Genomic DNA, 26,836 nt, shown 5'->3' with positions numbered 1-26,836 from the left:
GAATTAAGGTGAGAGAGGACACAGGAAAGAGGACAGGAGAGGCGGTGGAGGAGAAGGAAGAGGGCAGAGGGAAAAGCACCACGAAGAGAGAGGAGAGAATCAGGAGGACTCAGAAAAAATAAAAGACAAAGAGAAGAGGCAGAAGGGAGAGAAGAGAAGGAAAGAGATAGTGAAGAGAGAGCTGAAAGGAGAGGAAAGGTGAGAGGAGAAAAGCTGAAGAAGAAAAGACAGAAGGATGAGATAAGAGGAAAGAAGACAGAAGGGAGAGGTGAAGGGAAGATGAGAAAGGAAAGAGGAATGGCACGTGGAAAGAAAATTGAAGGGAGAAGTCGGAGAAGAAGAAAGAGATGACAGAGGAGGGAGGATTAAGAAGAAAAAGGAGGGAGAGCAGAGAGAACAGAGAAAATAGGAAAGGGAAAGAACAGAGTGAGGGGAAGAGGGGAGAGAAGGAAGAGAAGAGCTGAGAGAAGGGAGAAAGAAAGATGAGAGGGAAGGGAAGGGGAGAAAAGTCACTGAAGAAACCAGGTTCCAGATATGGTCACTCTGCACCTGTGGACAAGGGAGGGTTTCACACCTAGCCCTCTAAAGCTCCCTTCTGGCAGTGGTGAAAGCTGGTAGCAGGGCTGAGGTGGGTGTACCTTTGTGGTTGAAGTCGTAGATGTAGTCAGGGCAGGGCACGGCCACCACCTTGCCTGGCACTCCAGCAGGCCAGCACAGAATGTTGTCCCACTCAGGTAGGCAGAAGCCATCTGTGGGGCATAGATACTATTGGAGACCCACGTGGTCAGACACATGGACCAATGTCCAGAGGCATTCCAGTGGGGGAGAGAGCTGGTTGCAGGCCAGGCTCAAAGCCTTACCCTCTCCCCACCCCTTACCCGTGGCTTGACTCAGAATCTGAGAATGTCAGAGCTGGAAGACCTTAGGACATACTATCAGAGTTGCAATGGATCTTAGAATATAAAATGCCACAGCTGAAAGGGCCCTCAGAACAGAACAAGAGACTGTTAGGGCAGGAAGGGACCTCAAAACATAGTACATAGATTGTCAGAGCCAGAAAGGACCTTAGAACAATAGTAACTAATGCTTTAAGGTTTGCACAGTGATTTGCAGATATCTCATTTTATCCTCACAACAACCCTGGGAGGTAGATGCTTTTATTATCCCCATTTTATAGATGAGGAAACTGAGACACAGAGAGTAACTTGCCCAGGGTCACACAGTGAGTAAGAAGCTGGGTTTGAACTCAGGTCTTCTTGAATTCAAGTCCAATGCTCTATTCACTATGCCACCTAGCTGCCTCCTAAGAGCAAAGGCTATCGAGATTATAAGGGACATTATTAGCACCTAGAACCCAGAATGCTGAAAGGGACCTGAGAACCTAGAATTTTAGAATAGAAAAGAGCCTCAGGGATTATGAAGTTCAACCCTCTCATTTTACAGATCAGGAAACAGGTTCACAGAGATATGAAGTAATTTGCAAGCTCACATAGCTAGATTTTTGTAGATCTGGGGCTAGAATTCAAGTCTCCTAACTTTTAGCCGAGGGCTCTTTTCCCCAATATAAATACCCCCCTCCCCCAACCTGTCTAGGGTCCCCAGTGATAGCTCCTCAAATCCAGGCCTTCCTTTCTCTTCCACCCTGCCTTGGTAATTCTTCCATCCCTTGCTAGCCTATCTCTCAGGGAGCTACCATGAAAAACAAGACCGTATTGGAAATTAACGTGCACTTGTATTGATAGCTGAGAATTGCTTCAAGTGAGTGAGACTTTCTTCTCGAGGGCCCCTGTGTAGCTAGAATAACGACTCCTACTTATAATGGCATGTTAAGCACTTATAGAGTGTTTCTTTCACCACCACTCAGTAAGACAGGGAGGTCAAATATTAGAATTCCCATTTTACAGATGATGAAATTGATACCCTGAGAAAGTAATATGCTCAGGGTCCCACTGCCAGTAAGTAGCAAAGCCACAATTCCAGTCAAAATCTCCTTGTTTTAAATCATCTGGCTGCTCTGCCTCTACAGAAAGTGATGTGGCGTGGGGTTGAGAAGTCTTGGGTTCCAGTCTAGGCTCTGTTATTTGTTGTATAGCCTCGGGTAAGTCCTTTACCCTCTCTGGGACTCCCCAGTTTCTATCATTAGTAATGAAGGCCTTCACAAGGAAGTTGTTGGGATAAAATGAGGCACCTGTAATTAGACATTGCTATTTTTTTTTTCATAGAGGACCCTAGAGAGGTGGATGCCTTAACCCAAAAGAAGGAAATGGTAATGGTGGACACTCAGGCAGTAGGCCAGGCTGACGTGGGTCCAGAGGCCTCCCTGGAGAACTTCCCACTAAACAGAGTAGATAGTTGCCTCCCTACCTGTAGTCAAGGCTGATCAGGTTACAAAACTGCTATGTGACCTCAGGTGGCTCATGAACTCACCATCTTGCTCGCTCCATTTCCATTGGGGGGAGTCCTCCCACCCCAGGAAATGCTTCTGACCCCTCTGCTAGCCTTTTCCAACTTTCTCCCCTCCTTCCCACCACAGGATACTAACCACTGGATTGTTCCCCCACCCCACCCCCACCCCCCAACCTGGAAAGAGGCCTTCACAGCCGGCCCCCATGAAAAGGGACTCTGTCCTAGGCCTGGTCCATCCTCTTTGCCACATCCCTTCCCAAGGCTCCCCCCAACTCCTGTTTCCCAAATACCTCACCCCACAATACCCCCTTGTCTCTTTGACACCCCCCCCAAACCTTGGCCTGCTGGGGGGAGAGTGTGAGGGATCCTGTGGCCTGGGGAGGGGGCCAGGAGGATGGGAAGCCACCCCAGGTAACCACTGCTCCACAGATGTGGCTGCAGCTGGAATCTAGCTCCAAAAGGCCACTGGGCACCGAATGATCTTGAGTTCTGCTTTCTCTATATGTCTTCTCTCCCTCACCTGTCTGTCTTGCTCTATGCCTTTCCTCTACCCTTTTTCCTCTTTTTCATTCTCTTTTTTCTTTCCTTCCTTCCATCTTTTCCCTTCCTTCCTTCCCTCCCTCCTTTCTTCCTTCCTTCTTTCTTTTCTCTCTCCCCGATCTCTTGCTCTCTTACCTGTTTTTTCTCATTTTCTCTCTCTCTCCCTTACACCTCTCTTTCCCTTAGCCTCTCTCTCCTCATTTCTTTATACAGACCTCTTTCTCTCTCTTCTCTCTGCCTTTTTCTCCCACATCTCTTACTTTCCTCACTTTTTCTTCAATTCCAGATCTGCATTTTTTTAGGGTTCCTGGCTATGATCTCCCCCTTCTCTCAGCCTGTTTTCTTTGGATTGTGGATAGGAGGGAGGGAACTGCCTTGGCTGGGAACAGGGCTTCCTCAGCCCTTTCCCACTCTCCTCCCCCTGGAACTATGTCCCTTCTCTGGGCCTTTTCTCTTTTCCAGCCTGGGCCAAAATTTTCCCAGCTGTCCTTCTAGGTCCCAGTGCTGTTCCTCTACCTCTTTCTAACTTGAGATCTCTTCCAGGGAGGCTTTCAGCATTAATCCCATGAGGAGTGGCCTCCTCCAGCTTCTGAAGGCTGGCTCTCTCTTCCCCCTCTCCACTCCCAAATGTCCAGATCCTTGAAATGTATTTAAAATCAATGCTTCACCTGAATATTTGTGTTTCTATATTATCCAGACAAATCTGTTTATCTGGTCTATAAGCTGTTCCCTGCTCCCCCCCCCCAAATAGTCTGGGGACTAAATCTGTGCCCCCTGCTTTGCCAGGTTACTCAGACTGAATCCTGGCTCTGACATTGTGTGACCTTGAACAAGGTATTTTCCATCTTTGGGGCTCAGTTTTCCCATCTATAAAATGATGGGGTTGGAGTCAATGAGTTCTAAGGTCCTATACATCTCTAACAATCTACAGATCCATGAAGCTTTCCCACCCTTTGGCCTCTCGGCTTCCTTAACTCTTCTCCATCCTTCTTATTCCAGCTCAGGGATTATCTCCTCCAGGAAGTCTTCCCTGCAGACTTCTGGGAATCCCCATTCTGATCTCTTCTTATCCCATGAAGCCCCATTGCTTCCACCAATGTCTTAAGTCTCCTTTACTTTGCACATGCTTATTCACCTATTTTAAGCAAACCCAGGAAAACACTAAGTGATTCATCTTGGGATTTTGGATCTGTGAGGGACCTTAAAAGATCACATACTCCCAACCCCTCATTTTACAAAGGGGGAAATGAAGGTCCGAAGGAGGGAAGTAACCTGCCCAAAGTCACAAAGCAAGGCTGTGGCCGAACCGTTACTAAAAGCAAAGTGTTCCGCCTCAGCCCTGAGCTCTCTCCACTACCCCATATTGTCTTATATCTTTGCTTCCTCCCATCACAGATCAGGTTACAATTAGATATGCAGAGAAGTCAATAAAGAGACAAGGTGGCAGAAAGGGAAGAGACAGGACCTGGGTGTCCCAGTGGACACCTGAGCCCTTCTTGCCCACCTGCCCCGGGGAAACAGTGGCCTATCGGGGTGGTACCTACCCTGGCGCCGGCTCCCATCAGAAACTTCCCCAGCCTCCTCTGCCTGGGAATAACGTTTTTCTGCAGGTTTCTCCTTCTTTGCCTTTCCAGACCTTGACATCCAGTCTTTGGCTGATTCTGCAAGTTCTGGCAGATAAACAAGGGGGTGTGTGCATGTGATTATTCGGCACAAAATCTCTAACTGGCTTCCTTGCCTCCCCTCACCCCAAATTCTACTGGGCCCCCCCATCTGATTGATATGAAACTACCTTCCCAAAGGCATGGGGTTGAACAAAATGACCCCATAGTACCTCGGAGAAGTGTTAGACCCCACTGAGTGTGGGTCTACTGATGCCTTCCTGGGTTGGGGTGGGGCTCAGTAAGCATTATGGTTGTAGAAGGACTTGTGATTAGTTGCAAGGGGATAGGGATGTATTGAGAAGCAAAAGTAAACCGAGGCAATGATGAAGTCAACCAAACTCCTGTGTCAATTAAAGAGCTAAAACTCTGTGTCCTTAAAAAAAATGTTTAGATTGCTTGAATATACGATCGATTGTTTAATTAGACTGAATTTCTGCATCAAGGAAGTGAAGGGAGGGAGGGTAAGGATAAGGAGAAAAGTGAAGTTAGAGGTTGTGTGTCTGTTGTCAAAGATCGAGGGAGCTTGAGTAGAGATGAAATCCATAAGAGGGCAAAGAGGATTCCAGGGATGGGCTCTAGGCACAGAACAGAAGAGTGGAGGTATTCTGTGAGCTCCTCCCTCCTTCCCGGCTGCCAGACCATCAATTAGGAGGGCAGGGGGATGGGGGGGAGGTAGATCCGTTTTGGGCCTCAGCCCAACCCCAGCTCCCCTCTCAACTAAGCATTGCTCTTAGGGGTTGGCCCTGTACCTGCTGGGGAAGGGGCTCCTTATCTGAGACTTCTGCTCCCAGGCAGGGGTAGGGAGGTCCTGTACATGGGGATGTCTGAGGATCTCCTCCCCCCCCCCCCACATGGAAGATTCCCAGCTTCTATCCTGGTTGGAAAGGACTTCCTCACATCTGACTCAAATCCCTCTCACTGCAGCATCAAGGCTGCTTCCTCTTGCTGGGCCTGCAATATCTGGAAACCATTGGGATGGCTGGGATGCTGTTGGATTGGCTGGGCCCTGGCCACAAAAGGGAGGGGGAGAGAGAGAGAGAGCAGGAGAGGAGAAAGGAGAAGGGAAGAGAAAGGGGGAAAGGGGAGGGAAGGAGAGAGAGACTGAGAGAGGAGGAGGGAGGGGGAAAGAGGGATGTGGAGGAGAGAGAGAGAGAGAGAGAGAGAGAGAGAGAAAGAGGCACACAGGGAGAGTCTGTCTAGACTGGCGTGTAGTATTTTTAAGCTGCTATTATTGTTCCTTCCCTTTTGCCTTGGGCCAGGTGGGGAACACATTAAAAGGAGGGGGGGTGTTTCAGGGAATCCCTGAGTAGTTTCTGCTGGGGGAGGGACAACAGAGAGTTGAGGAGGACATTTGGGAAGGGAAAGCGATGGGCGAAAAGTCTGGCAGTGGGCAGGCTGGCTGGGGCAGGAATGAGAAGGGGAGGGTCTTTGGATGGAAACTGTGTTTGTAGAAGAGCTGAGGAAACTGGAGTGGGTAGGGGAGGAGGAAAACGGGAGGAGGAGTGTGTGAGGTAAGAAAGAGACAGAAACAGATAGACAAAAACAAATAGCAAGGAATAGAGACACAGAGACATGCATAGACAGAGAGAAAGAAGAAGGAACCAGAAGGGATCTGTCTGTGTGTAGGGCTTGTGTGTATAGGGATGCATATGGTTCTGGGTTTGTGTGTTCTGTCCAGATGATGTCCCCCGCTGAGAAATCAAGGTGGAAAGGGGGAAAGTCAAGGCTCTATTCCTTACTGACAAGTTACCCTGCCCGAGGCCGAGCCCTAGCCTCGGTCACAGACAGAGCCCTGACTCCAGTCCCAGGCTGGACAGTCCCTGCTTCTCCATCAGACCTGTCCCCTTTTAGATTCTCAGAGCTGGACCTCTTTCTCAAAGAACTCCCCTCCTCTCACAACTCAACTTACACATCCTGCCCATACCTGTAGGATACTCAGTGGAGGTGGGAGGGGGACGGGAAGGAGAAGGAGAAGGAGAGGTAGGTATGGACCAAACCTAGGTCTGGGGGAGCCCAGCCCAGCTGTGTGACACGAGCTTCATCTCAGGACTAACTTTAATCTAGCTAAGCCATCTACAGCAGAACCGGTCACAGGCCCTACTCTAGGAAAGGAGAATCCTTGTCCTGACCTTACCCTCTCAAGTTAGGGTTGCCCTGAAGGCAGAGGCTGGGGCCGTCTCCCCCCAGACCAGGGGGCTCCCCCTCAGACCCAGGATTCGCTGCCCGCAGAGGCTGTCTTCTCCTTAGACCAGAGGCTCCTGGAGGACAAGGGGTGTGTCTCCCCCTCTGCCCAGCAGCTCCCTGTGCGTTCCAAAAAACTGAAGGAATGATTAACACTTAGCTTGGCAGCTTCTCTTCTCAAAAAAGAAAACCCTAGGGCTTGAATGACCCATGTGCCTCCTTGATAATGGAAAGTGAACTCTTACTGTGGAAGTCCCTCACTTCAGGTGACAGGGACATTGGCCTATTTCCTCTCTTGTCATATTGGGCACTATGGATTTCCTGACTGCCCCCATCACCTTCTAATACCCCCTCCCCAACCAGTCCCTGGGGGGCTGGGAACGGAAGGGAGGAAATAGCTGTGCCTGTCTTCTGTTTGGTGGCCTGGCCACCACTAATAATATTAGAGAGACAAGAATTGGTGGTTTTAATGGTGCCTAATTAGCCCCAATTAGTGCTTCCTGGAATTGTAGTCTGGGCCCCTTAGGGAGCAGAGAAAGGGGAGGGGAGGAGGAGATAAATGGGTTGGAGGCAGTGAGGGGAGCAGCCACTCAGGGAGTCCTCAGTCGGAGGGGAGAGACAAAACCCTTTCTCCAGCTGATCCTCTGCACTAAAGGGGAAGGTTAGGCCCCTGCCCTCCGGGAGCCTTTACTGAGCAAAGGAGACAGGGACCCTGCCCTCAGGAAGTTACTGGTGTGAGCTGAGCAAAGTTATGGGCTCATCTAGGGTAGGGGAATGTTTGTACTAAAGTTAATGAAGGAGGAGGCTTCCAAATCTCAGAAGGAGTTTGATGAGTATGAAGACAGTAGGACAATCTTATTATGATTATTTGGAGGGGCTCCAGAGGACAAACCTAGGGTTAAATAGGTAGAAGCTACAGGGAGGCTGATTTTGGCTGGGTGTAGACGCAGCTGCCTATCGATGTGACAAGAGTGTACTGAGCTGGTCTGGGAGGTGGTAAGTTCCCTGTCAGGAGAAGGGTCCAAGTAAGAGCTGAAGGATCCTTCTCTCAGGGAAGCTATGAAAGGGGATTCCCACACTGGATTGTTCTAAACCTCTAAGATTCCTTTCAGTTCAGAGACTCGGTGATTCTGTTATTCCAAGACTCTAGAATACTTTAAGATGCTCAGTTTATGATTCTAAGAACCTACTTTCCAGGGATGGGCTTAATTTGCCACAAGAAAGGGTCTCAGCAACAGTATCAAGTGGGAACAGCTTTGCCAGGTGTTTGGGGACCTTTCTATGAGACTGGATTCCAATGCCATCCTCCCCCAGCTTTGTATAGTAGAAAGACCCTTGGACTTGCTACCAGAAGACCTGAATGTGAGTTCTTTGTCACCTAGGAGATGTGCAACTATGGGCAAAGTACTTAGCATCCCTGTACCTCAGTTTTCCCACCTGTAATATGGGAAATATAACATTTTATGCCTCCCCAATCAACCACTGAAAGTGTGCTCTGTTAGAGACATTTTGTGAGCTAGGGTCTGAGCCCTTGGACCATGACCTTTGCATGGCCTCCTTGGAGATACCACACACACACACACACACACACACACACACATACTGGCCTTTTTCTCTCTCCTCACATCAACCACAGCAGATTCCTTTACTGGTCTCCCCTGCTATTCCTCTCCTTCCCAGGAGGTTATATTCACATATAGCTACCCAAACAACAAACAAAACAATCACATCCACATACAACTGCTTGCACAAAACCACATGCACACACATACAACCAGACACAATGCAGCAAATGATATGCACACACTTACATGCAACCCTCCCCCCACTGTAACTAAATATGCAGCCACACAGCATCCACATGGAAGAAGACCGAGGGGAGATGCCCTGAACATGACTTGAAGTTCTGTCCCACCCCAGTGAAGGCAGGTATCTGGAGGGGGGCTGTATCCGGAGGGGGACTGAAGAGAGAAAGCTCGATCTGGGAAGGGGCTTCTCGGCAGCCCAGCTTTTGCTTTCTTTCTTCCTCTTCCTTCCCCCGTGGCAGCCTCAGAAGTGAGGCACGCAGGAAAGAGCTAGTCTGCTGTCATGCTGCATGCTGGGAAACTCCTAACTCACCAGAGACCCTGAGTACCTCCTTGACCAGCTGCTCGCACTGGGCGTGGGCATTTCGCAGGAGGACGATCTGATCCTCCTTGGTTACGACATCATCGACATCCACCTATGGAGAGAAAGGAGGACGAAGGGTGGGTGGGTTAGATCACAGGAAGGACTTCCCCAGCAGAGAAAGCGCAGGACCCTTCCTCTGGTGTCCAGTGAGGACTTCCTGCTCCCTCCCTCCTTCCTCCCTGTCTTCAGTAGACTCTTCCTGCTGGGAATTCATCGCCTCTATAGTCTGGAAGGTTTGTTATAATGGGAGTTTTGGGCTGGGAGTCAGGAAACCAGGGTTCGTGTCCTGATTTTGATCCATCACTGTATGAACTTGGCAATCCTGGTTACCCCTCAGAGCCTTGTTTACCTTGTCTGTGAAATGAGGAGGAGTAGGGGTAGCCCAAATGATCCCCCAAGATGTCATTATGGTATTATGTTTCATTTTCTAAGGACCCCGCTTAATTCCTTCTCTATGTAGTGTTTTGTGGTGTCACAGAAAGAATATTAAATTAAATTAAATTAATTTAAATTAAAGAATATTAAGTTAAATAAAGAAGAGTATAAACATTTATACAACACCTATTATGTATCAGATACCGTGTTAAATGCTTTAAAAATAGTATTTCACTTGATCCTCTCAATAACCCTGGGAGGAAGGTGCTATTATTATTCCTATTTTACAGTTGAGGAAACTGAGGCAAACTGAAGTTAAGTGACTTACTTAGGGTCATATAGCTAGTAAATGTCTGAGGCTAGATTTGATTTCCAGTCTTCCTGACTTCAGGCCCAACTCTCTATTCACTGAGCCACCTAGGTTTAACTTCTGACTTTGCCACTTATTAGCTGTGAGGCCTTAGGCCAATAGTTTCTCCTTTCTTAGCCTCAATAAAACTAAGGGGGTTGGATTCAGGCGTTCTTGACCTGAAGTTCTTGCAATTGTTTTTTTAAATTGAAAATTATTTTGATGATTTTCAAGTTGTAAACTGATGTATTATTTTATGCTTTTAGCAACAGGATTCCCCAACCTTCACTAGACTGCCCAAGGGGTCCAGGACACAAAAAGGGTTAAGAACCTCTGGTTCAGACAGTCTCTAGAAACTTTTTATTTTCAATAACTAGGTGACATTGACATTCTAAGGTTTACATCAACTGGGTAAGGTGGCTAGTGCAAAGATGATCATCCCAATTCTCTAGGGGAAACTGAGGCTTAGAAAAAGATAACATGATCAGTTGAACTAGACGACCTCTAAATTCCTTTGCTATCCAATGATTCTATGACTTGTCCAAGGTAATACATAGCTGGCATCTTGGTTTTCTGACTCCTATGCTGGCATTTTTCCACTCCCTCATGATACCCCCACCATCTCTTAAATGTGCCATAGGGAGTCATTGGGGGGGGGGCAGGAAAAGGGGAAAAGGTCCCTCTGGTCTATTACTGCCAATCAATTCTGGAGGACTCTTCTCTGGATATCCTCCAAATTCTTCCTGCTCATTTCCCCAAGAGGCATCAAGGTGGTGCAATGGATAGAGTGTTGGATTTGGAGTCAAGAAGACTTGAGTTTGAAATCTTGCCTCAGACACTTACTAGCTGTGTGACCTTGGGCAAGTCACTAAACCAGTCTCAGTTTCCCCATTTTTGAGGATAATCATAGCACTCACCTCCCTGGGTAATTGTGAGGATGAAATGAGATAATATATATAAAGTACTTTGCCAACCCTACAGTGCTGTCTAGATGCTAGGTATTATTATTATGTCTTAGACCTGACCATGCTGCTTCCAACCTCAGCAGCTTCCAGTGACTGGTTTTTCTACCTTAAACAAACAAAACAAAAAACCTTAATTGATATCTTTAAAAAAATACCATAGTCATTTCCTGATGGCCACCCTCCCTCCACCCCACTATACTGTTAAACTATTCCTGGAAAAAAAGAAAAGAAAAACATTTCAGGAAAATTGACCCACAAAACAATCTTGGCTGATAGTGTATGTAACATTCAGCAGCTATAGACCCCCACCTTGCTGCATTTCACAATTTCCCTCTTGTTTCTAGGGCTTGTGAGTGGAGAGGCCAATTCCCCTCCTTTGCCCTAATCCATAAAGTCTGATTCTTAGGAATTGCTCCTCATTGGATTAAACTGTTTAGATTGGGAAGAAACCTTAAACCATAACAATAATAACAGAACTAGTGACTGAGTCTAATAGATTCATTTACAGGAACAGAGGGGTTCATGAGAATAATATGAGATCAGGTCATTTCTACTAGAAATTACAGAAAGCTCATTCTTAAGGAGTCCAGACTTAATTTATTGATGCAGACTTTGCAAGGAAATAGTAGAAACTGTTCAACCTATCACAGCTGGTTTCAAAAGTGTAGTGCCTACCCATTACCTAGCAAGACTCTCGAGGTCCCAGAATTTATATGATTCACCAGGGTCTCTACTTCCTTTTCTTTCTGAACAAATACAGATCTACTACAAATGCCAACCTCAAAGCAGCCTTGAGAATTCTACAGATAAACTACTGAAACTGGAGTGTTATCAGAGACAAAATGATCTCTCTCGTTCCTCCCAAATATGACACTGACCCACAGAAATTTCAGAGCTAGCATCTTTTAATAGATGCTGCTATACTGAAAAAAGAGTAACCTTCAAACTATGTGAAGTGAAGATTTCTCAAAATACAGAGACCTAGTGAAAGCCTTCAAACCCATGAGAGACTGGAATGAGGTAGATATCAAACATGCACGAGGTCCTGTCTACTGCTTGAGTGATCCCAAGGATGCTTTCAGTTCTTCTAATGCTACATCTTAGTACTTTAATTCAATTATTAAAAATCAATCATTTTATCCACCTGTGCAATGGTAGCATAATGCTAAGTAATAATAGCTAACATTTATATAGAGTATTTGCAAAATACCTTACAAATATCTCATTTGACCCTCCCAACACCCCTGGAAGGTAGCTGGTATTATTATCTCCATTTTACAGATGAGGAAATTGAGGCAGGCCAAGGTTAAGGGTCGCACACTTATTAAGTGTCTGAGGTCACATTTGAACTCAGGTCTTCCTGGGGTCCTTCAGTGCTCTACTCACTTCATCACCTAGCAACAAAAGAATAATACCAGGAGAGTGACTTGTCCCAGGATCATTTCTATCTGAGCTCCATTGTATGCAAAGATGAGATTGAGATCCTAGCGTTAGCTGATGTCTGTAAACTTTAAAATTTACAAAGTACTTTGTATACAGTCATCTCACTGAATCTTCACAACAACCCTGTATGGTGGGTATTCTAGGTACTGTTCAGTCTTGTCTGACTCTTCTGGACCCCATTTGGGGTTTTCTTGGCAAAGATACTGGAGTGGTTTGCCATTTCCTTCTCCAGTTTATTTTACAGGTGAGGAAACTGAGACAAACAGGGTTAAGGGACTTGCCCAGGGTCATGCAGCCAGTTTCTAAGGCTGGGTTTGAACTTGAGAAGATGGGTCTTCCTGACTAGCACTCTGTGTACTATTGCGCCACCTAGCTGCTTTATTCTAGGTATTATCCTATTATTACAAATGAGGAAACTGAGACTCAGAGAAGACTATGGGTTTTGAACCGGAAGTGTCCATAAAAGCAATCCAGTCCAACTCTCTCATTTTACGAATGAGGAATCTGGACATCAGGGAGGTTAATCGGTTTGCTTGAAGCCCTGTGTATCTTGACCATGTTCATTCACATAGCTGCTAATTCTCGTAAAACGTTATAGTCAGACAGAATCTTAGAATATAGAACATAGGATGCTTGAGCAAGATGAGCCTTTAGAATATAGAATTTTAGAGCTGGAAGGAGACTCCAAGACGGCCTACCTCAAACTTTTCATTTTACATGCAGGGAAACTGAGGCCCAAAGTCATGAGGTGACTTAGCTAAGGTCAGCCAGCAGAGCTGGGATTAGAACCCAGGCTACCTGATTCTAAGACCATATTTTAAAGTCTTTCCAAGTTTCATGTTCTAAGGTGTCTACAGAGTACTGATTTAGAGTCAGGGGACCTGGGCCTGAATACTAATGTTGCTACTTACTACCAGTATGAGCCTGGGTAAGTGACTTCCTCTCACTAGACCTCTAGTTTCCTCCCCTGCCTCATAAGGGAATGAGACCAGATGACCTCTAAACTCTTTTTTTAAGGCTTAAGTCCTATGACCTCCAGCTCTGGCTATCTAAGATGAGTCTATGAGGAGGTCCAAATTTCTGCCAGGTTTTTGCCTCTGGCTCAAGACTCAGTGTCTCCTCCCACATTCTCCCTGTCATCATTCCCAGGAGGAGCCTGGTTCCTGCCCAGACCCACCAGACACCCAATGAGCAGAGAAGACTCTTTCAGCCCAAAGGGATCCGATCCCTGAAGCCTGGGGACATTCCATTCATAAAGACTGGGGACATTCCATGTCCTGGGCTGCTCCCTGAGAAACTGGAGACAGTCACTATGGTTCCAGAAGAACCCTGGAGACCAGGGACAAAATGCTACACATATGTTGTTGTTTAGTCGTTTCAGTTGTGTCCAACACTTATTGACCCCATTTGGGGTTTTCTTGGCAGAGATGCTGGAGTGGTCTGCCATTTCCTTCTCCAATTCATTTTACAGATGAGGAAATTGAGGCAAACAAGGTTAAGTGACTTGCCCAGGGTCACACAGCTAGTAAGTATCTGAGGACCAGATTTGAACTCAAGTCTTGTTGACTTCAGGTCCAGTGCTCCATCCACTGCACCACCTAGCCATACATGTAGTCTTCAGCAAAGGGTCATGGGGGACTCAGGGCTGTCCTAAGGAGTGAATGAATGGGAATGGTCTGAGGTTTGACTGTTTTTATCTATCTTTGTATCTTCCTTGTCCTGCTTATCGTTCCCTTCCCCCCAGTAATTTATTGGTTTTGGAGATGAAGACTGACACTTTTAGGTGCATGACCCTGAAACCCTCCGTTTTTCTTCTCTGAGCCTCAGTTTTCTTACCTGTAAAATGAGGAGAATAATAATGGCAGCAACTGCCTCAGAGAGTTGTGGTGAGGAAAGTACTTTGTAAACTACTCTAATAGTTATTCATCCTGAGGTGAGGGGGTTGGAGATTTAAAGACCAGTTGGGTTGGATATTTAGAACATATTTAAATATTGGATATTTAAAGACCAGATGCACTAGATGGTTCCTTATCAGCTTTAACAATCTATGTTCTATGTCAGTTCTGAGGCTCCTTCTAGCTTCGACATTCTGTATTCTAACAGCCTCTCCCCGCTCTAATATTCTATGTTAAGCACTTCCTATCTGTGAAGCATGTTAAAGGCCTGGGGTACAAATACAAGCAAAAAGAAAGCCAGTTCCCGTCCTCAAAGAGCTTACATTCTAATGGCCAAAGACTACGGCTCTAACATTCTATGAGTCTAAGAAGGATGATATTTCAAAGCATATGAGAAGCCAGTGAAGGAGATATTTGCGGGGAGGGAGTATGGGAGGAGCGTTCTGGTGCCTTCACATTTACCACCCTCTCTGTTTATGTTTTTCCATATAAAAAAAAAATGAAGCCATCTGGCTATGGGAATGGGCCATAGTGATACATTCACTGCATCTTCTCTGGTTTAGAATCTTAAATGTAAATATATGCCAATAATCATACAAAGAAAACAATATAATTTCTCTTTCCCTGCCCTTTTCCTGGGCCAGTCAATGTCCCTCTCCAAGTGGGGATAGTGTATTATCCCATACGAGATTCAGAAAACCACATCATCTAAGAAGTTGAAAGGAAGGCCACATAGTCAGACCTGAGTAATCCTCCTCTGGGAGAAGGTTGTGTTTAGGTTACGGTTGGGGCTCTGGAAACCTCCATTCATTCATTTCTGACTCATGACTCTGGGGCCCAAAGGGTTAATGTTGCTGCCTGTTAAGAGTATCCCAGAGCTTCCTCACACCAAGGCCCCAGATCTCACACCTACCTGGAAACCCCTTTCTCGGGGCCTCCAGATGACCTGGGGGGCATGGGAAAAGGAGGGATAGAAGGTGGAGGAGAAGGCTGGCCAGGAAGGTCAAGTTCAGACACTCAAAATCTCCAAGGTGGCCACAAATGACAAAATTAATAGCAGCTCCTATTTCTAGAACTGCTTCAGTGCTACATTTGATATATAAATTAAATTATGAATACTGTTATTAATAAACCACTCATATTTCAATATCACTTGATGGCTAATAAGGGACTGTCCCAGAACCACTGAATCTCAGAATTAGAAGGAGCTTCAAAGACCATTTGGTTTCACCCCAACCTGAACAAAAATGATCCCTAACAGCTCACCAGCCTTTTACCTGAAAATCTCAGATGAATGAAGCTTTGCCTCATTCTTTCTTTCTTGCCAGGCAGCCGAGGTGGTTCTAATTATTAAGAAATGTTTCCCCACACCAAGCCTAACTTTGCCTCTTTGCAATGTCCATCCCTTCCTCCGAATTCTGCCCTCTGGGGCCAGGCATCAGGAGTCCAACAGATCCCTCTTTCACAGGACTGTCCTTCAATTAGTTAAAGAACACTATCAATGAGTCTTCCTCAGTTTACTCCTCTAGATCCCAGGTTCTCCATCTCTAAGATGAGGGGGTTGGACAACATAGCCTGTGAGAGGTTCCTTCCAGCTCCAAATCTGTGATTGTGTGATTCCCAAATGCAGGGGTCTATGAGTTCCTCGTAAGTGCTGAACATCGAGTCAGAAGAGCTGGTTCAAATTCTGCTTCAGATACTAGCCATGTGTCCTTGGGCAAGTCACTTAATCTGCCTAAGCCTGTTTTCTTAGCAGTAAAATGGAGATAATAATAGCCTCTACTTCACAGGATTGTGAGGATCAAATGTAATAATGTATGCCATGGGCTCTGCAAATCTTAAAGCATTAAATGTGAGCTATTTTTATTATTGTTATTATTGAACAGCTAGTTGGCGCAGTGGATTGAGTTCCCTGTCTGGAGTCAGGTAGACCTGAATTCAAAATTGACCTCAGACACTTGTTAGCTGTGTGACCCTGGGCAGGTCACGTAACCATGTCTGCCTCAGTTTCCTCATCTGTAAAATGACCTGGAGAAGGAAATGGCAAACCACTCCAGTATCTTTGCTAAGAAAACCCCGAATGGGGTCATGAAGAGTCAGATGCGACTAAAATGACTGAACAACAACAACAACAACATTATTATTATTACTAAGGTGTAGAGGAGTCTGGTCTGGATGATCAGAACGGGCAACAACACTGACAAACTGGGATATGCCTGATGTATTGGAGATGTTGCCATTGTCTTCTTCTTCTTCCTCTTCTTCATATAAAATCATTCTTCTCATCTTTGATGAAGTTAGATAGAAGTGGTCCTGGGGCAACTTGCTATCCTGCTACTATTCCTTTTTTTTTTTTTAATTTTTTTGCTAGGCAATGGGGTTAAGTGACTTGCCCAAGGTCACACAGCTAGTAAGTGTTATGTGACTGAGGTCGGATTTGAACTCAGGTCCTCCTGACTCCGGGGCCAGTGCTCTATCCACTACACCACCTAGCTACCCTCTACTATTCCTTTCTACTCAGTGTTCTGAAGACTATTGCATGGGTGAATAGAATAACTGCTTTTTGTAGCTGAATAAAAATATTTGGATGTCAGGTATTCCTTGCTGAAAATATCCTTAGTAAAACTCCAGTAGCAGACAGTATGATGAGAATGATATATACCTCATCCTGTACCCACAAGATTTTGATTTCTTATACTTTATCTCTATATTTTGAAAATGTTTTATTCTGTGCCATTTAGAGATTATGCATATTTGGGATGGAGACATCTATCAGAAATTTTTTTGAATTGGTTAGGTCAGGGCAACAGTGCTGCTGATGATAATGGGCTGGTTTCAATACAGTTTATTGATTGAGTTCTCCAGGATAAATTGAGATCTGTATTTCTAGAATAGAGATTAGTCATCCCAGTCAATGATTGTAGAATTCCAGATACCAGGTCATCTTGCTAGGTACATGGCAGGTCTTAATTTTTTATAATCTGCAATGAGGTTGCACAGATTCCGCTATTTCTTTAAATCATCTTCATTGATCATTAAGTCTGCACTCCTTAAGTACAATCCTTCTATAATTTCTGGTGGCAACGACCTGGTCCTGAATTACCAGCCTAAACCCCTGTTTCCATAAACAAATTTGCAAGACTCAGTCATTGGTTATGCACTTCATGTCAACCTACTGTTGGCTTAATTCATGTGAATATTACTCTTTTGACTCCACTCTTGGATCTTAGCCATTTCATAGGCTTCCTCCCAAGGCAAACCACTTCTGGTTACATTCAAGAGATCTTGTGGTGTGCACCTGTTATTGGCCTTTACTATTGCTTGGAGAATTGATAACTGCTTGTTCCAAAAGTATTTCTGTAAATTTTTAACCTGTTTGCAATGTGTTCTAAGAATGTCTATCAATCTTCTTTCTTTTCCCGAGGAAGTGTTAAGAAAATCATAGCAATATAGTTTTGGGATGCAAATTCAATTCAATTCAGTCCAATCCAAGTCAATTCAAAGCTTTTACTAAGCACCTGCTGGGTGCAGAGGATTGAAAAGTAAAGGGCATCAGCTTATGTAGGACTTTGAATGGCAGGAAAAGGAAGCTGAAATTTACTAAAGAGGCAATTGGGAGTCATTGAAGATTTTTGAGCCCAGTAAAATGCCCAGCTAGATATATAGATAAAGAAGATGTCTGGTAGCATGTGAAGGATAGATAGGAAAAGATAAATGGTGGAGGCAAGAGATCTCCTAAGATATCTCTTGTGGTATTGGAAAAAAAAACTCATTGATTTTAAAGTCACCTGCATATGAATATTTGTTATGCCTCTCACTAATTATGTGATCTTGGGCAAATCACTTCCGTGCCTTGGGCTTCTCTTTCCTCTCTCTAAAGTGAGGGGAATGGATGAGATGATCTTTATGGCCTCTTCCAGGTCTGATGCTCTGTAATTTGGGGAGGCTATTACAGTGGTCGAGGCAGATAGTAATGACTGACCCAACAGGGTCTAAGTGGGTCTTATCTGAATGGGGGAGTATCTGAGAATTCCCAGACTTGATAAAGAAGGTGATCAAGGAAGCAGAGATTCAGCACACAGTGGAAAGTTTGGAATTTTTCCCCAGTTACCATTTCTCCCTCTTTCCCTCTCTTCCCTTCTCCCCTGATCATACAGGGTACAGACAGCATCTCTTCTCAGACAGCCGTGGAACCCCGAATGGAGAAGGACTACATAATGTTGCTGGGAGTGAAACCCTCACCTTCCCTGTGTTTGAGGGAGAAATGGGGAGTTTGGATTTCTAAAGCCTCCTCCTGGGCTGCAGGCTGTGGGGATGCAGTGTCAAGGAAGGCGACCCAGCCAAGGGTTCCTTTGAGAGGGAGGGAGGACAAGTGAAGTAGGAGTGAGAGACAGGAGGAGCTGGGAGGGAGAGTTGAGGAGGAGAAGGGGGAGTCAGGGGCTGGAGGGAGAAATTAATTGACCACATCTCTCTGGCACTAAAGGCTTCCAGGGCCAATGATGATTCAATTGGCTCTGAAGAGAGTTGATTTCTCCTGGTTTCAGTTAGCAGTGAATGTGTATGTATGAGTCCTTGATAAGTGTGTGTGTGTGTGTGTGTATACATATATGTGTGTATACATATACACACATGCAAGTTTGTGTGACTTTGTATGTGTAGACCCATGCAGGTGAATGTATTTGTGGGTAAATTTCTATGAGTTCATACATGTATGCATATGTATTTGTGTTTCAGGGTGCCAGTAATGGTATGAATTTCATATATGTCTTCTGTGTGTCTGTGTCCACTGCGGTACCTAAACATCTGGGTATATGGGAGCTTGTGTATTTGTGCGTGTGTGTGTGTGTGTGTGTGTATGTGTGTGTGTGTGTCTGCTTTCTGTTCTGGATATAAATACATAGGTCTGTCTAAATATGTGTGTTTCTATGTTTCTGAGTTCATAACTATGTCTGCATGTGCCTGCCTATATGTATCTCTGTATGTGCCCAAGTGTCTGTGACTGTGTGTGTGTGTGTGTGTGTGTGTTCGTATACTGTGAGAGGAAGAGGGGGCCTGGGTGGGGGGGCTCCCTCACAGCAGGCTTGGCTCCAGACTTCCTTCAATTGGAACCAAATGCCTGTTCCCCGCCTTCTCCTCCCGGCTTTCCCGAGGGCTTAGGGCCCAACCACAAGCTCCCCAAGCCCCGCCACTCGCCTTGGCTCTTGCCCAGCCAACATGGCGTGACACATCTACCCACAGCATTCCTCAGCCCCCTAGGGATTGAATCTACTCTTATTTCTTTTCAATTCCCCCTTCCCAAGCTACCAGCAGGGACTAAGAGTCCAGAGAGATAGGGAGAAGGTGGGTTTAGACAGGGCCAGAGACAGGCAGCCAGTTGGTGAGGCAGGACATGTGGAACTGGGGAGGTGATGAAGGCTGAGCATTGAAGACCGCGGGGAGGGGCAGTGGCTGGCGGGGAGAAGCTGCTGAAAATATGTTTATGGGAAAAGGAGAGGGAAAGAGGACATGATCTCTGGACTCACTCACTGGCTATCTGGGATTTCTAGTTCTGGAGTGTTTTTTTCCTAGTCTTCTCCATGAAGCCTTCTCTGCTTACCCCCATTCTGGTCATTTCTGTAGTTGGCATCTACACACCACAAAGGTCTCCATTTGCACCATAATTATTCGCATTTGTTGAGTTGTTGTCATTGTTGTGTTTTGTGTCTGTTTTCACTGTATTTTCTCCATTGGGCTGGGACCTCTTTGAGGGTAGGGGCCCTTTCTCCTAAAATCACTACCACCATTATTGTCATTGCCATATTTACATTTACCATTACCATTACCACTACCACCATCATCACGATCACCACTGACATTAACACTACCACCATCATCACCATCACCACTGACATTATCACCACCATCATTATCACCATCACCATCACCATAATCCAAGTGCTCTCTGGTTTTTCTGGTTGATATGAACAGAACATGAACATGAATCCTCCTTTACATGTTGTCTTCCCCAATTAGAATGGGAACTCCATGAGAACTTTTCTATTTGTATCCCCACGACTTAGCACAATGCCTGACACATAGTGAGCACTTAATAAAGACATGCTTTTCCATCCCAGCTCCATCATTGCCATTTTCACCGTTGTCATCTCTGTCCTGATCACCATCACCATTACCATCTTCAATGCCATCACCCCCATCATCACCACCATCATTCCATCTTCATCACTGCTACCATTATTAACATCACAATCTCCACCATTGCTATTACCACTATCTTTATTTTCCCCATCCTCATGCCTGTCACCTCTTTAAAAAAAATTTTTTTTTGGCAAGGCAATCAGGGTTAAGTGACTTGCCCAGGGTCACATAGCTAGGAGATATCACGTGTCTGAGACTGGATTTGAACTCAGGTCCTCCTGATTCTAGGGCTGGTGCTCTATCCACTGCGCCATCTAGTTTCCCCACTTGTCATCATCTTTATCCCCTTCCACACTATCACCAAGGTATGTTTGCACCTTACTGTGCACTTGAAATATTCAAGATTGGCTCGGAGAGACCTCACCCCTGTCTTCTCTAGACCCCAATTTCCTTGGGAAAAAAGTAATAGCAGAATTGGGGATAGGGTTCTGCTCCCTGTCATTAATGTAGTAACACAGGTGAAGGAATGGGTCTTTCCTCCCTAGCTCTCCCCTCTCAGAACCTAGGGTACATATCCTCTTGGTGTGACTGGCCAGCTGAATGATCACTTGAGCAACTGATAAGTTGACTGATGAATAGAATGACTGATTGATTGAACAGTTATATAGATGACCAAACAGGTGACTTGAATGACTGACTGATAGGCCAACCAACAATTGAATGACTCACTGCTTGTATAATCGACTGACAAACCCATAATTGGACATTCTAACTGACTTGATGGCTTCCATGCCAATCAACCAAAAAGCTGGTTGACCAAATGAGAGACTCAGTAATCTCTGGGGGTTTTCAGTCTCTTCTTTGCCACCCTGCCAGAGAGCTGGGCCTAGGGCCAAGGTTGAGCATTCTGAGAGGAGACATACTTAACTTAGACTGTAGCTGTCTGTTCCCAGAGCACCCTGCCTTTTCCATGTGCTCCATGAGCATATGATAATGATGCTTGGTTATACAATTGTATTCGGTTGTGAAGTTTGGGATTAAGATCTAGACTATTTCTGTATTGTTTATTTGGCCAACATGTAGGGGGATTCTTGTTCAGGTTGGATTGGATGGTCTCTGGGGACCCTTCCAGCTCTGAGATTTGGTGATTCTGAGTAACAACACATGTTTTTGTAGCATGTTAGATCATCTACATAGCACTCTTTCTATTCTGAACATATGGAAAACCTGCATTCATGAGCGTCTGACTAGACCTCAATGTCTCTATATGTCTCTGAATGCTTACTATCTACCTGGCTGACCTTGGACAAATCATTTAACCTCGTCTAGGTCTCAGTTTCCTCATCTGTTTTATGAGGAGATTGGATTATATGACCTCAGAAGTTTCTTCCCAAGCTAAATCTATGATCCTATGTGTTTGGGGTGAATTTGTACAGAGTGTTTGTGAGTATATCATCAGTCTTTATTATTAAAGAGGTCAGGATGTCCACACTGAGCCCTAACTCTGGTCACAGACGAGCCCTGAATCTTGACTCTATTTGTGTGTTTGATCTCTGTGTCGTGTGTATTTCTCTGTATTGTCTAAGTCTCTGTGTATCATGTGTTTGTACTGGGCACATCTTTACGGATTTGCATGTGTGGTAGGTTTCTCTGTGTGTGTCTTCCTGGCCTTATGTCTTCTCCCTGAGTCAGGCCTTTTGCTTTTCTCATTCCCTAGCCTGGATGGCTCCAGATGTCTCCAACCAGCTGTTGTCCCTTCCCCCTTTCCTTGGCTCCCAGCCTGGCCTGCTCCCCTTGTTCAGAGGACTTCATGTCACCCACCTTTCCTTTTGGAGTCACATTTCTGAGGTCAGAGTGGGGGAGTAGGGGTGGGACGGTCTGTCCGAGAATCTGTTACTGCTCCGTAGGCAGGGCCTATTTGGTTATGAGAAACCCCTATTCTCTGCTGCCTCAACCTGCTGTTCAATGAAGAGGGACTGAGGCTAGACCCACAGAGACACTGACCTTGGGAAGGAACAGTGGCATGGCAGAGGCAGCGGGGTCTGGGAGAACCTCCTTAAGACCTATGAGCTGGACAGCTGACCCAACTCTCTAGCCCTCCAGTTCCCACTGTAGCTCCTTTGGTTCCCCATACTCAGGCAACAGAACCATCTGAAACCCGCTGAGGATGGGGACCCTGTCCACTGAGGTTGGAATGAGAAAGTGACTTGGAGTCAGACCAGAAGCAGGTACAACCCCAGTGTTCCTCCACAGGCCAGGGTCTTTCTTGCCTCTGCATTTGCCTAGGCTTTCCCCACTGGCTGGAACACCCCCTCTTTCTCTCAGCCTCTTCAGATTCTCCCCAGTTCTTCAAAGGCCAGCTCAAGTCTTGTCTCCTCTAAGAAATCTTACTTGACCACACAGAGTGAGCTCTTGTTCTGAGTTTCCACAACTTTGACTGTAGCACCCTAATGCTCCTTGCTGTGCACTTTTAATATTCAGGATTGGCTTGGAGAGACCTCACCCCTGTCTCCTCTAGACCCCAATTTCCTTGGAAAAAAGTAATAGCAGAGTTGAGGATTGGGTTCTACTTCCTGTCATTTATATAGTAACACAGGTGTAGGAATGGGTCTTTCTTTCCTGGATCTCCCCACTCAGAACCTACCAAATCACCAAAGAACCACCAAATCTCAGAGCTGGAAGGGTCCCCAGAGACCATCCAGTCCAACCTGAACAAGAATCCCCCTACATGTTGGCCAAATAAACAACACAGAAATAGTCTAGATCTTAATCCCAAATTTCACAACAGAATACAATTGTGTAACTAAGCATCATGGCCTACTTTGGATTATTTCTAGTTAATTCCTATTTTTAAGTATATTCACCTTGATCAAACAGTGACCCACTGACAGCAGATAATGTGACTTCTACTCCTTTCTTTCCCTAATAATCTCTAGCACCAGACTGAATACAGAGGAGCTTAATAAGAATTTATTGGATGGATGGTTGTGTGTGAGTGAATGGATGAATGAATGAATAAGTGAATTGTGGTGAATGAATGAATGAACCAGCGAATAGTGAGTAAATGAATGAGTAGTGAAATGAATGAATGAACCAAAAAGTGAGTGAATGAATGATTAGTGAGTGAGTAAAGGCATCCTTCCCTCTAGATCTTTAATAGGACTTGTTTGGTTCTCCTCTGACCATATGACATTAAGTGGGCTGGAGGAGATGACTTCTGGAAGTTCCTTTAAATACATTGGGAGGCAGGCTAGCATCGTGTGGGAGAAGATTGAAATTGTGCTACCACCAACTGGTTCCTGGCTTAGGAGATCACAGATAATGCCAGATCAATGCAAAGGCAAAATCTTAGGCAGTGAGAACGTGTGTCTGCCCCTCGGGAGGTTCTCTGCCTGGGCAGCTCTCTCCTCACCTTGGGTGGCCATCATGGCCCTGGGAGTATAGATGTGGGCCTGGACAACTGAGTATGACCATCCTTCTCCTTCCTATATACAACATTATGCCTTGGTTGTCTGGCTGGGGGCAGTATTGAGGGGTCACCATCACCCACAACATATGGCCCTTTGGTCTTCTTAGTGAGCGTTTGAAAGGTTAAAGATAATACAAAAGAACAAAATAGCAAAACCAGCCAATCGATGAAGACTCCTAAACAACTGGTGATCCCAGGTGGTGGAATTATCCTAGAACAGAGGTTCTTAAGTTTTTTGTGTTACGGACCCCTTTCAATAGTCTGTTGAAACCTATGAGCCCCTTCTCAGAATAATGTCTTAAAATGCATAAAGGACAGATGCAAAGGCAAGGATTTATACTGAAATGTAGTTATCAAAGTATATTTTTAAAAAAACCAATTGAGTTCATGGACCCCAAGTTAAGAACCCCTTATGCATTCCTTGATTTCCCAGTCCCTCCCTTCTCCTCTCTATTCTTTCCCATCCCACGGGCTTATTTCTGGCTTCAGACTGGCCCAGGGCCAAGGGTTTGTTGTCTATCCTTCTGGTGGTCAATGCTGCTTATTGGACTCTTTCTGAGCTTTCCCTCTACACTTTCCACAAGGAAGAGTCTTATCTCCTGTGAGGGAAGCAGAAAAAATGCTGACAGATTCAGAAAGGACAGATATTGACATCCTCCCCTCACTGCTCTACTCACATCACCTCTTCTCCCACAGGACTAGCTCCACACTCCCCTTCACAAATCCCCCTCCTGCCAAGGTAGACCTGAAATTAAAAGAGAAGTAGGTCCTGGCTTAGAGGTGGTCCTAGGGATCTGAGGCCTCTTAGTGGTGAGAGTCCGGGATTTGGAGGACCTGGGCTTGAATCCTGCTATGAGAAGGTTGCTGGCCAAGGAGTTGGGAAAGATGTCGTCTTTGATGCTTATTAACTCCATGACCCTGGGCAAGTCCCTTTGGCTTTCTAATCCTAAGTTTCCTTGTCTATAAAATGAAAGTAATAACACTTGTAGATAACAGGGATGTTTTCAGGAAGGGCTTTGTAGACCTTAAAGTTTGCATTTTAATTAACATGGGTTATTTGAATTGTTACCTGTGTGTTTCAGGGGAAGTAATTTCCCTTCTCTGGGCCCCTATTTCCTCTTCTATAAAATGAAAGGGTTGGACTACTAATGTCTAAGGTCTCCTAGCTCTGACTTTATCTCCCACCCACCCCTTGGGGTAAGATTCAGGTAGAGGGAAGAGGAGCTAGGTTTCTCTGGGCTATCTGCTGGAGGTCACAGCATCCAAACCCTACTTTTGTGCATGGTGGTCACTACTCTCCTCTCCTGACTGGTAGGAGAAGAAAAAGACTTGAGTAACACGAAGATGAAAACATTGCAGCCTTTGTGGGCTGGCAGGACTTCTGGAGCTAACTTCCTTAGGGAGCTCCTTAGTGGTCTTAGTGGGGTGACATGGTTCCTACCCTCATGAAACTCCACAGAGAGAGGAGAGGGCGCCCAGAGAAAGGGATAGCCATTTACAAGTTTACAAAGTATCTTCCTTACAATAAAATAGCCCTGGAGGATAGCTCGTACAGATGTTATTATCCCCATTTTGCAGATGAAGACGCTGAGGTTCACGGAGAAAAAGAGAATTGCTTAAGGTCACACAGCTAATGAGTATCAGAGGTTAAGTTTTAAGCTCAGATGTCTCTTGACTCCAGACCCAAAGATCTTACCATCATACTATGGAATAACCTCCAGCTATAGAGGATCGAAGGGTGGGGGTAGAGGAGTGATGATGGTGGTAGAAAGGGTGGTGGGTGTCAGTGAGGGGAAATGACTCTGATCTCTCCTTCCCAGCAACATGATCTAAGCCCTCAGCTGCCCACCGCACTCTTCCCCCCTTGCCGGAGGCCAACATCTTTGTTCCAGCTCTGTCTCCTCTCTGAGGAGTGGGAAGGTTGGTGTTTGGGAAAGGTCCTGCCACCCAAGACAAACAAACAACCCCCTCTAACTACTCTCTCTGCAGACTCATCTGCTTTGCCCGACTTCTCTTTTCTCCCTGCTTGAGGCCCTAGGGGCCTGAAGGAGTTGAGGGCGAGGAGGGAAGAGGGAAAGAGAAAAGGAGGAGGAGAAGTAGAACCAGCTATTTGCACTCTCCGGAGAGGCCTGTCCAAGGGAGATAGAGATCTGCAGTGAGGAGGCCCAGGGCCAGTACCAGCATCAGGCCTCCTGAATACTGGAGAGAGGAAAGAATGAACAAAACACTGGCTCATTTACCTCTTCCCCTAGAGCTTGGAGTGGTGAACCCCTGCGGAGGGTGAGGATGGGATGACAACAGTGATGGTCCTGATGGTAGATGAGAACGCTAAGTGGGGACCGGGGGTTAATGGTAAGCAGTAATAACAGCTAACATGGCCCTTTAAGGTTTGGAAAGCACTTTATATACATCCTCATTTAATCCTCGCAACAACCCTGGGAGGTGGGTGCTATTAGTATCTTCATTTTAAAGATAAGAAAACTGAGGCTGAGACTTAACCCTGGGTCACATGGTAGGCAAATGCCTGAGGCAGGATTTCAACTCAGGGCTTCCTGACTCTAGGTCCAACAGTGGTTTTTATTGAACCACTGTGATTCAGAGGAGTACTTATTCCACTAGCTTTGGAGTCAGGAGAACTCAGGGTATGCTGGAGCCAGCTCATTGACAGACCAATTGTTAAACTTTTTGTGTCAGCATTTACACCTGGGAAATCAGTAAACACCGCAGACCAGGACTTGCTTTATTGTTCTGTGGATTATCTAGACTCTAGACTTAGGAAAGTGATGGAGAAAAATAGGAATGATGCAGCTTCAACACACAAGTGTATCATGTGTATATTGTTCTCCCTGGAGAGCCAGTTATTAAACATTCATCAGCACACCTCCTGTCTAGGTTCAAATCTTTCCCTCCTAGAAAACTAATCTTTCTGCATCAGGCTGCTCATTGGGAAAACGGGAGGAGATAATAGTAAGAGCTTAATAAATAGTTACTGATCGATTGACTTGTGCTGCTACCTCACATAATGGTTGTGAGGAAGCAACTTTGTAAACCTTTAAGTGCTATAGAAATAGAAACTATTTGTGGGGGGTGGTAGGGGACAGTGGTGATAATTGCAATAGCTGACATCTCTAGAGTGCTTTGATGTTATTTGAGCCTTCTAATAATGCTGTGAGCTAGGATCTACTGGTATTATCTACTTAACAGGTAAGGAAACTGAGGCTTGGATAGGAGTAGTAGGTAGCTCA

General features: G+C 45.5%; 1 protein-coding gene across 3 annotated transcripts in view; it reads right to left on the bottom strand.

The window, feature by feature from the left end:
- The window catches only part of PTH1R (parathyroid hormone 1 receptor), a 63,399-nt gene that overhangs the window by 23,827 nt on the left and 12,736 nt on the right, over positions 1-26,836 (bottom strand). For all 3 annotated transcript variants that reach the window (XM_027842190.1, XM_027842189.1, XM_027842191.1), the window contains exons 3-5: positions 8,910-9,012; positions 4,491-4,616; positions 639-749 (exon numbers count right to left, since the gene is read on the bottom strand). In XM_027842190.1, the coding sequence (XP_027697991.1) occupies positions 639-749; positions 4,491-4,616; positions 8,910-9,012 (340 nt within the window). The remainder of the gene's footprint in view (positions 1-638; positions 750-4,490; positions 4,617-8,909; positions 9,013-26,836) is intronic.

The sequence above is a fragment of the Vombatus ursinus genome, unplaced genomic scaffold (genome assembly GCF_900497805.2).
Source record: "Vombatus ursinus unplaced genomic scaffold, bare-nosed wombat genome assembly UNPS02014867.1, whole genome shotgun sequence".
NCBI lineage: Eukaryota > Metazoa > Chordata > Mammalia > Diprotodontia > Vombatidae > Vombatus > Vombatus ursinus.
This window is presented reverse-complemented; position numbering and strand designations above follow the sequence as displayed.